The sequence below is a fragment of the Armigeres subalbatus genome, chromosome 2 (genome assembly GCF_024139115.2).
Source record: "Armigeres subalbatus isolate Guangzhou_Male chromosome 2, GZ_Asu_2, whole genome shotgun sequence".
Lineage (NCBI taxonomy): Eukaryota > Metazoa > Arthropoda > Insecta > Diptera > Culicidae > Armigeres > Armigeres subalbatus.
In genome coordinates, this window is record NC_085140.1 from 464,245,343 (window position 1) to 464,256,960 (window position 11,618).

At 37.1% G+C, this 11,618-nt stretch overlaps 1 protein-coding gene across 2 annotated transcripts; it reads right to left on the reverse strand.

Annotated features, from left to right (window-relative positions):
• Positions 1 to 5,957: 5,957 nt before the first annotated feature.
• LOC134218368 (uncharacterized) lies at positions 5,958 to 7,246 on the reverse strand. Of its 2 annotated transcripts, none has more exons than XM_062697312.1 (3): positions 6,485 to 7,246; positions 6,081 to 6,298; positions 5,958 to 6,009 (listed from the first exon to the last, which is right to left on the reverse strand). In XM_062697312.1, exons 1-3 carry the CDS (start codon positions 6,543 to 6,545, stop codon positions 5,983 to 5,985), a joined length of 306 nt encoding a protein of 101 aa, XP_062553296.1. In that variant the 5' UTR covers positions 6,546 to 7,246; the 3' UTR covers positions 5,958 to 5,982. The 2 variants fall into 2 exon arrangements, 1 of the variants encoding a protein (XP_062553296.1); XR_009981325.1 differs by lacking the exon at positions 5,958 to 6,009 and having other exon boundaries at positions 6,087 to 6,298; positions 6,485 to 7,052; positions 7,111 to 7,199.
• Positions 7,247 to 11,618: the final 4,372 nt, after the last annotated feature.

The window sequence follows — 11,618 nt, forward strand, 5'->3', positions numbered from 1 at the left end:
AGCGGAGATGCTGTTTGTTGATCTAGATTGGTCTCCGATGATGTGAAAGATGTTCGATCAAATTCTCATAGGATGGAGAATCTTGGACTCATGTCGGAGATCCTATTGGTATCTCCCCGCCTGTCATCATTTCTTCCATACGGTCGTGTTATGGGTGGAAACAATTTAACTCAGAATGAGATCTTCTATTAAATGTAATGTAAAGAAGAAAATGATTTGAAATTAATAATGAAAAAGAAAAAAAAGGATATAAATGCAAAAGAGTAACAGCGAAAAGGTAATATGTTGAGAAAAAATAACAGAATAAAAAAAAATAATAATAATAAAAAAAATAGCGAAAAAAAAAAAAAAGATTTATTGATGGTTTGAATTTAGGATATTAAATTCTAATACTAATAATAATACGAGAAAAAACAAGAAGAATTTTATCAAACCAAAAGTGGAAATAATGCAGAAGCGAAAACAACAAAATAAAGTGACTGTACAACTATTGTCAGGTAGCCCTACGACAGACAGCACAGAATAGTTACCAAAAAATGTGCTCGTTTTACCTTTCCTTTGCACGGCAGGCGGCTATCAACTGCACTGAAGTACGGCTTCTACTCGCTTCACCGTTGTAGCGTCAATGCGTTCGCCTTTGCTCTCTGCTGACTCAATGGGACCGTCGAACAAAGCGTAGGGCAAGGTTGTTGTTGTTGGTTTGTATTGATGCGAAATCCAACCACGATGCCAAATCTTGCCCTGGATTTGGAGCAGGATCTATACAGCCGTGTCGAGGACTCGGCAGGACACAGTGCTTCCGGTCAGGAGGTATCGCGCGTGAAAAACCCGGTGTAAAACCGTATAATAGCGGAAAAACACTTGGGAAAATCACTTTGCAGAGCACAGGCAAAACGATCCGGCTGGCTCAGGCGTATGACTGGGAATGGACCAATCAATTTGTTAAGAAAATTATTTTGAGCTTTTTGGCGGAATGTCTTCACTTGTCATAAAGACGAGTTTGTACAATCCCATTGAATTCCACCACTTCAGTAGACGTTCGATAACTGCAAGTCATTTACTGCAATGCTTTTGAATTGCAATTCGATAGTTGCAACAGTTTTGCAGTTATCGGTCCGCTAAACTTCAAAGCGATGTCAAACTCAATGACAGCTGCATTTCGCTGCACATTCAGATGCACTTTTATTGTATCTGACGTCGATTGAAACCGTTTGACGTCTAAAATGCGTTGCAGTTATCGAGGCATTCGCTAACTAAAAAGTAAACATGTTGCAGTTATCGAACGGCTACTGTAATTGTATATTGACAGATACGTATTTCGACCTCAACAGTAAGGCCGTCTTCATGTTTACTGACTCGACTCGACAATTAATCATTTAAGCAAGACACCAGTGAACTAACCACAATAAACCAATCAAGCAACCAACCATTCAAGCAAGTTACCAATCAACAACCAATCAATAAAGTAACCAATTATCCAATCAAGTAACTAATTATCCAATCAAGCAAACAACAAACGAATCAAGTAACCAACTAACCAATCAAGCAAACAATAATTCTAACCCACTTCCAATTAATCATGCAACCATTAACCAATCTCCAATCAACCAACCATTCAAGCAAGCTACCAATCAACTTCCAACCAATCAAGCAATTAAACATTTAACCAACTAACAAATCAACTAATCAATCATCAACCAACCAACTAATCAACCAATCAAGCAACCAAAAACAAATAATCAACTAACCAAGACCAAAAATGAAAGAACCAATAAATCAACCATTTAAGCAAGCTACCAATTAACTAACCACCAATAAAACAAAAGGCATTCAAGCGAGCTACCAACCAACCATTCACCAACTAACAAATCAACCAACCAACACCAATTATTCAACCATTCAAGCAAGCTAACAATCAATCAACCAACCATTCAAACAACCTACCAATCCACCAGCTTGTCACCAACCAATGAAACAACAAACTAATCAAACAACCTACTAATTCAAGTAACCCAATCAACTTTCAAAGCAACCAACCATGCATTCAAGCAAACAACAAAACAATCAATCACCATTCAAGCAAGCTCCAATAAACTAAATTAGGCAACACCTATTAAACAACCATCGTATCAAGCATCTTACCAATCAACCAAGCAACCAATCATTCAACCATTCAAGCAAGCTACCAATTAAAAATAAATCAAGCAATTAACCTATCAAGCATCTACAACCATTTGGCAACCAACCAATCAAACAACAACCAATCAAGCAAACAATCATTGAAGACCACTTCCAATCAACCAAGCAACCATTAACCAATCAAGCAACTAACGAATCAAACAACTATCAATCAACCAACTAACTTATCAAGAAATAATCATTTCCAACTAACAAATCAATCAATCAACCAACCAATTAACCAATCAACCATTCAAGCAACCAACAAAACAACTAATCAACTAACAAGCGACCAACCAAATAACCCACAATTAATCAAGCAGTCAACCAATTAACCAACTAACAAATCAAGCAACCAACCAGTCAACCAATCGAACTCACCATTCTACACGCTTACTTCAGTTCACCCAAATATGGGTGAAGGTACCATAATCGCTAAAAAGTGCACGATTTATGGGTGAATTGACATTACCTATTTATGGTAAACCGATTTCACTCATATTGGGTACTTGCATAGGGGGAATTTATAGTTAATTTCACCCATATTTGGTGATTTTTGATGCTTTCATTTGGTGTGACATTAAAATGTTTTGCAATTATTTCAATCTCGAATATTTATAAATTTATTTCCATAAACGTTAAATAATACATTAATATAAAATTTACATATGAAACAAGACGAGCGCTTGTTCTGAAACACTGAGTCATGAGAATTATGTTCGACGTTATCTTCTTGTTGAGATTTCGATGTGGAGGATCAACGAAAAATTTTGTGTAAGAGAACGGTATAATATGCCCCCTAAGGCAATACTTTTCAACGTACAAACTTTGTGTTTTGGTAGTTCAACAAGTCAAATGCATTACATGGAGTATTCATATAAAAATATTACTGAGAACAGTGGTGTGGCTAAATTATTACTTCCGGTCTTTTACTTACTTAGTATAGTAATATCAAGCATTCGTTCTACATATTACTAATATGGGGGTAAGCGTGGTGTGTTATAGGATTTAAAAAGAAGATACTACACCAAGTGCACTGGATGACTCAAACGAGGCTAGTATAATGTGGGTAGTCAGGGTTTAACTAAATTAGCTAATAGTATAACTTATTTTGCCACGCACCAATTTCAGTATAATTTGTTCTACGAACCAAATTCCTAAGTTCGTTTCAGCATTACTTAGCGCAAGAGAGGGTTTAAACTCTGCGTTAAACGATTTTATCGGCCGATTCAGGGCGTTATCATAGTGATCAGCACTCATGGAACATTGTTTTAACGCGAATGTCAGCCGGGTTCGATCAAAAGTGTAAGTTAGTGTAATTAGTTTATATTTTATTTTGGGCATCAAACGTTAGGAGCATGTTTTCAGCGTCGCACAGCCCAGGGAGGGTGTAAGCTCCAACGGTATAGTGTAGGCCGTCCTCGATTGGGGTCCTGTGGGTCGCATAGTGGTTGTGCTCAGGGCAGTTATGTGTTGAAAGCGGTTTCAGGGCAGTTAGGATTGAGTTTTAATATAAACAGATGTAGGATTGAACAAAGTTATAACCTTTAAGGTTCATATTGTGGAGACTATGACAGCCAAAGCGTTGAGGATAAGCTTTTAGTTGAACTGAATTAATTTATCCGATTGAATCCTAGATTGAATAGTAGGTATATATGGACAATAATAGAAACTATATACAGTTATCATTTTATTAAGTATTGAGGATATGTTTTGGTTAAGTTGAGTATCAGATGGGCATTTGATATCCATTAATAAGACAGAATTATTAGAACTGTATTTTGTCTTTGTAGTAAGATTAATTACTTACTAATGTTTTGCGGGCCGGCAGTGAAAGCGGCCCAATTCTTTATCTACCTCTTTCCAGACGACCAGTGATGAAGAAAATCTTATTGTTCCGTATCAGCAGTGGTATTCTATTCATAACAACCACCGTCAATACAGGAAGTCTGTGTTCAACGTGATTACTTCAAGGACAATCCCAACATCTTCTGTGAATTGCAGATAAGTATTGCGTTTATATTTTAATTGCACTGTGCTCGTTCTAATCTGATCGATGAATGAATTCACTTGTCACTAATCAATATCATTAGTAAATTTAAATATTCCGTAGATTAGAAAAGCAAGTGCATATATTTCTATTTTATGCAAATATCACAACTAGGGATCCTACATTCAGAGATATGCAACGATGTTGAGCAATCGAATGAGCTGTCGAGCTGAATGAACATTATTGTGCTGCGTGATTCATTATAAGAACAAAAAATACGATTTTGTCAGATAAACAATTTGTTTAATTGGCAAGATGAAGTCTCTAGTTTATGCATTACTTGTTCATTTTTACTTTATTCTAGTGATAAGCATGTGACGTTAAGAATCTGAAATGCCATTAGCAAGTCGTTCGAGCTCAACATTTGCGCACGCATGCTGCAGCTTTTACGAGTACAGCGTTGCTAATTTCGAAAAGTATTCGCATCTCAATATGATCTAATCACAGAAACGGACCCTGGGCTAAGTGAGATCTCGGTCCGGTTGCATCTAAGATCTTGTGCAGTACACGGACGTGTGCCATAGACGTATCGCTCAGCGGATTTAAATACAACGCAGATAGGCTATGGTCAGAGGGTGCGTTGATTTACAATATTACAAGATTACAAAATATTACTGAGAACACGTAATAAAGCTTTATTGAAAAGTCGTGAAAACTGGATTTCAAAAGTGCCTGGGCAATACGCCCCACCGTAATCAAACACGTTTCAAAGCCCTTCATTAGTATTTTATCAATCCCATAATAAAAGGTTACAAATCCTTATTGCTTGACATTAAAAACCAACATAAGTCCATTTAAGCAGGAGTGAATTACATTTCAATATTGTCCATACAATTTGGAAGCAACTGCTGCAGGCTCGCTTCGCTTGTGCAGTTGATAAGGGCATACAATCCTGCCTACGCTGGGGCTTTTGGCCAGTGAAACATGTTTTCGAAAATTGTACATTTTGAAGATGGAAGCAATTTTATATCATGTTAACCACTGAGAAGTTATTTTGTTGCCCAACTAAGTGTTCCAGTGCAAGTTTTTCGGACAGTATGCTAGTATTGCTCCAGAATGTTGAGCAAACAAACATGAAAAGTTGCGCTTTTTGCCTAGTTCCCCAAACACACGCGACGCGACGGTCGCGACGATTCTATCGCTGGCGACAACGATTCTGTCGCCATTGGTATAGAAGCGTAAATGAACATTGCCTGAGCGACCCAACGATAGAATCGCGGCGACTATTGTCGCCGTCGCGGCGATGAAATCGCTTAGGTCTGGGGAGCCTTTATAAGAGTTTTGCGAGATTTTTTCTCGTCATCTTTTCTCACACTCAATACACTCATAAAAGTTTGATTTTCCGTGTATAATGTTTGTGTGTGAGTTCTCCATCTGAAAACAAATAGACGTCAAATCATGGCGGGAATCGATTTAGTGTACACGCTTACATGTGACTAACAAGTAATGGGTTATATTTGGTAAGTTTCAGTAACAAAATCGATCAACCGAAATGAGAGTGAGTGTGAGAAAAGAAGCGGGCAAATCACAATCCACACATAACTCTCTTCAAATTCTTGAAATCGGCAATACATCAAAATTGTAACTTTTGTATTTTGCTATTATTTTATTGTGTAATAGAAAAATACTTCCAAATTCACTAGTATAATGGCTTTACAAATATTTATAGGTTCCAACTATTTTCACCCTTAGTTAGTATAGTTTTCTAGAAATCAAGTGGGGCGTTTTGGCCAGGTGGGGCGCATTATACCGTCTTACCCTAAATTGATTCCAGGCTGATTCTGTGAACGGAAAAAATCAAGGAAAAATGAATATTTAATTTTAGGAGCGCGGCCGTGAATCAGCGTTTTACCTGCAAATATGCCCAGTGTATTTTGATATCCGGTAAACTTCCGCATTCCAAAAGTGGACTGCATTCTTCGGGTGGACTGCTGGGTCGCCTCTCATTGTTTTTCTTCGGATCTGTTGAGGACCAATAAGAGTATTCTGGCCGGCTCCACTCTGCCAAACTGCGGTAGTAATGAAATTTTATATTTCTGATTTTCAGGAATTCGAATAGCGGAGGTAGTGCTGAAAAATAAACAAATAAACATAGTCTTAAATCCGAGATAGTAGGAAGCAAGAAATGCGTCGGAATCCATTTGCATGGGAAGAATGACCATTTTGACAATACCGCTATTTTCGTTCTCGGCGTTTATCAATGGGTACGGAAATAACGGTGTTGCCTCAATGATCCTGCACTCATTAGATACTTACCAAGAGCAATAATCGCACGGATTTTTTTTAAATTTGAAGCATTTCGCTTTTGGGCGCTCATCTCAGCAGCAGCTCCAGGAAATCATTCATCACTAGGACCGAGGATCACACAGATTTTTCAATTTCTGTACTGGAACCGGTTCTGTCGTATGGTGAATTGGTGCAGGATGATTCGGTGGAGGGTTGGTGTAGCTCGTACTATTGCTGACCGGCTAGCGATGATGAATGACATGTGTCGATGAATGATGATGTGGAGGCGGATGATGGAAATAGGGTGGCTTGATTTGCAGCTATATGTCGCCTGGTAGTTCCACTATTCAACTTTATGGGACGCAATCAAAAATACAGCATCCCCCGGAATCTTCCCTTGGGAAGGTGTACGCACTATACCTCGATTGTTGTGATGGGAAATGCTCCGACGAATGTTGATCGTTGGCTGAGGGATTTGATGCCAGTAATTATGATAGCGAGGTGCATACAGTGGGTGGATCAATGACCGTTTCGATTTCCTCAGCTTTCTTAGGGTACAAAAGAGCAACTTCTACCCGTTCTAATGTAGCTTATTTTTCTGTGAGGGAAATTTTAAATTAACACCTTGCACTGAGCAGTTGCATAAAGGAACTGACCAGCAAACTTCAGGGGTTGTGATCTGCCGTTGGGGCATCCGAAGTATTATCTGTATCTGTATTTTCTGGATATGATACACTGCGCGGCGTTTGTAGTTTCCCAAATGGGTACTTGCACAAAACTTCACGCGGCGAACAACCCGGGAGCAACTTGACATGTGCAGTACAATGTCACTGTACCCCGAAATTTTGGTCCGGGTGGTCCTGTCAAACTCGAGATTTAGCGAATCATTTCACGAATAGGGCGAAAATGGAATTGATGTGCAATGCAGAAAAATATTAAATGAAAATCAATCTAAACTTGAATTAATCAAAGGAGAATGGGGCTTCCGTAGCTGAGTATTAAAATGACCGCCTTAAGGTTGTTGGGGAGGATTACCTCTCGCATAACGGTTTATCGGTTTATCGTTCAGCGGGAATGTCGCCTAACTTGAAAATTTATTGAAATTTTGGAGGCAGACAATTTTATATTAGGTTTGGAATACAGACATTTTAATATGGAGTACCGCCGTCAGGGGTGACAATGGGTCTGAGGGTGGGAATTGATCAGCGCCTTCACCGACAGTCAGATGTGCGGATACTAAAATAGTTCAAAAATGTCTCTTTTAATTCAATTTTCTTGTCCTCAGATACATTCAATCTATTTTACAAGCATTCCATGTAGTTGAAACAGTGACCCATTCTCATTCCCCATTTGACCATTTGTCACCCGACGGCGGTATCATGAAGACAAAATTAAGAAAGTTGGAAGAATGGACACAAAAGATGTAGCTTTAGAAAGTAACACCAGCGGTATTCTAGCGCAAAAGACAGATTCTCCCTATTAATTTTAAAAATAGATACTGAACGCATTGGCGAATCCTGTAAAATAGAACAGGATTGTAAGTATCCTGGTATATTGGTTAAGAACTGCCCAGTAGAAAATTAGTGGGACATTATTCCTCGATGAGAGCAAGTTGATACATGCCAAGCAAATCAGGATAAGTCCCTGTGAATATTTTTCAAAGCACAAAATTAACAAAACTAAACTACTAGTAAAACGGAAGCGCGATTTTCCAAGAAACATATGTAATTTATTTGTGTATCTGTACACAAGTTTATCAAATATAATTTCTCAAATTCAAATATTAGTATTACATAGATCAGTGTGGACATACATAATGAAAAAATGGAATAAAATGGGTGGTAGGTAAAAAACTTTTCCTTCCTCAAAGTGACAATTTTCAATTTTGAAATAATGATCTTTTTCGTTAATACATTTTTATAACTTTTTACCGAAAGTTGTTAAATAAATAAGCCATATAATTAATTTCACTAAAACTATTTTTTTATTGAGCAAAGCAAAATAAATTATAGAGCAGGTTATTGAGAGTTTCACAATCGACGTTTTCATTTCTGTCTATTATCGTCCTTCCGTGTCGAATACATATCTTTTCAAATATTCTTCAACTGTTCACCTAAAATTGGCCAAAGAATTGATTAACGAAATAAATCGAGAAATTTTGACATTATTTTATTGTGTTTATCAAGAAATTATTGCTATGTTTGAAATGTTTGTGAAGAAAGTACAATTCAAAATGTTTTGTAATTAGTATTAAGAATCAAATCATTGGGGCCAAGTGAGCCTGTTGGTTTAAATAAACTAATAAACAAATAAACAAATGAGGATAAAATACCCATTATTAGAAATTTTAAACTACTCATTATTGTTTCATATATCATAAAAAGTGTGTATTTTTTCCTCATTAATGGGTAATGCGAGGTTTACAGAGTAGGTAGTTTGCCTTTAATCGCTTTAATCCCATTAGGCTTTCTGCGAGCGTGTACGCACATGTACATTTTACTCAGTTTGTTTGCAACCACGAGTAGCTGTCACGGCAAAATCAAATAGGATTGTTTGCAACCACAACCGTGCATTCGTGTTGGTGAGAAATGTCGACTAGACCCTAATTGAGATTCTCACGTCCGAATGTGTGAGTGGCGATAAAAGGAAAACAAACACTCCTAGATGGTGCTACTCAGCAAAGTTTGGGTAAAAATGAGTTTCCATATAATTTTTGACTCCTTCGCAACCATTGTGATGACTCGATCAATTTTGAGGTTATGAGCAAAAGATATTTTAGTTACTAGATAAAGATTGTCGCTTCGGTTCCCTTTGTTCTGCTGTCCGAAACATGTGTGGTACATACCTGTCAAATCGTATGGATTTTCCTTCTTTGACATTTAGCTCCCCTATCCTCGCTAGCAAAAGATGTTCTTGACAGCGACGACAGCGACAATCTTTATCTAGTAACTAAAATATCTTTTTTATGAGCAGAAGGAAAACAAACATGTATTTACACATGCCGAATTGCACATCAGTGTGCGAGCGTTGAACGTCACTCATCTCTATTAAATGAAATCATCATGTTGGCGCCAAGAAAGGCGCCGTAATTGTAAAGTGGATTGATCCGTAGATAAAATGACGCATTCATACACCAAAACAATTGGAAAATATTTGAATCTCATGATTCAATCGTGGTTCAAATCTGCAGAAAATAGAACGGAGCGTTATAGGGTAGAATACGGCTTTGGCAGGGTGCGACAGTTGTTGGCACCCTCAACTATATTTGCGTTTTCCAGCAAACATACACTATTTATGAACATAATTTTGATTCATTCACACAATTTCAAGTCTAAGCTTTCATTTAAATAAGTTGTTTGTGTAGAAGTAACAAGATTTGATGTGTTAATCACCGAAACAAATTTGCACCTACGAAATCCTTGCCATTATTGCATTGCCAAAGAAAGCAGCGCATGAAAAGCAAACTATTACTTACTTTTTCGGATGCCCTGTTTCTCCTCTTTATTGCGTATGACACGACAAATTAGGTACGTAAACTACTTTTTACACTTTATCACCACTTGATTATCACCACAAAGAGCAAATTTATGCAATATTTGCTCTATGTTTCACTAAATAAAATCGAGACTGTTCGTTTTCTTTGGCAGCAGCACACTTCGGAATAGAGCGGGAGAATGTGTTTGTGAGCATATCAAACACACGCTAAAAAAATACCAAAAACAAAAAAATCCGGCAATGGCATTTATTAAAAAAAAAGTGTTAACATACAAATGCTTCTATTCAGATTTTTACGCAGACCATGAATTATATCAAAAGTCATAGCAACACTGTACTAGTATTTTTACCCTTATGTGGCTGACAGGACCGTTTTCCTTTTGCAACTTCAATACTTCCCAAGCTCATCAAAAAAATCATAACCATCCCCGTTCCTACATAGCGCATTTCAACCATAAATAATTGCCTACTTTTAGGGTATTATCTATTATTCAACTGTGAAACGTAGTGTAAGAATGGGGTGGCTCCAGCGGCTGGATAGGACAATGCTGCCCATTATTCAATATATGAAGACTCACGAGGTGGAAAATATTGTTAATATACTATACTATTAGAACCGACGAGCTTCGTTTCGCCTAAAACTGATTAATTAAATATTTGTTACATTATTTAAAAGACGGTCCATTTTTTAGATTAATTTTCGATTAAAGCAGAAATTTGTACTTCATTTGTATGGGAGTCCCCCTTCCAGAAGAGTAGGGGTCTAATACCATCATAAGAATCTTCATCGTTTCCAAAAACCTTTACATACAAATGTTCATACCGTTTCCTAGTCTATAAAGGCAGACAGACAAAAACTCATTCTTATGTGTATAGATTTGGTTTTACGTAGTTATGTCGAGCGGTCGTATCTTGTACACAACTACCATGATTTTTTTTTGATGAAACAAACATATCATGTAAGGATCGCAAAGAGCAAGTTGTTTATTTCAAACTGTTTGATAGACTTTTAGCATTACAAAACTCTAAGACTCTAAGACTCTAAGGCATTACAAAAGACAAAAAATGTAAATCTTGGCAGCGAACAAAAAGCATATAAATTCTCTTCTCTAAAATGGCCAACATTATTCAAATAGGTTGAAAATTGTAAAAGTTATGAAACGGTCAATATCTGGGTACACGGGTGCCCTATCTGCCATTCACGTCTGTTTTTTGTTGGCCGCATAAGGGTTAAATTTGTTTTGCAATGTGTTTAAATGCTTTTGCCTATCTGTCTACATGACATAAAATTGATTCCAAGGCTAAAAATTCATGTTTTGCCTTAAACCAGTTTTGATAAACAATAAGTTTGTTCCAAAATTGAGTGAAGGGAGATGAGCGTGCGGCCGATTAATATGAATGAATTTTACTACTGGAGAATATAAACAACCCGCATTTGGCACCAATACATTACCAGTTTTCTACTTCCATGTCTTGTTGCTAAAGGGAGCAAACTCATTGCTGATAATAGAAATTGCTGTGCCAACAGAAGAAACGTTAACCTGTTACTTTATATTAAATTTACTGAGTTTGTGGTAAAAGCTGTTATATTTAGTGAACACCAACCATCAAAGAAAGAGCATACAAATGTATACCAGTTAAACTGTACCCGTGTTTTAGTGTAATTACT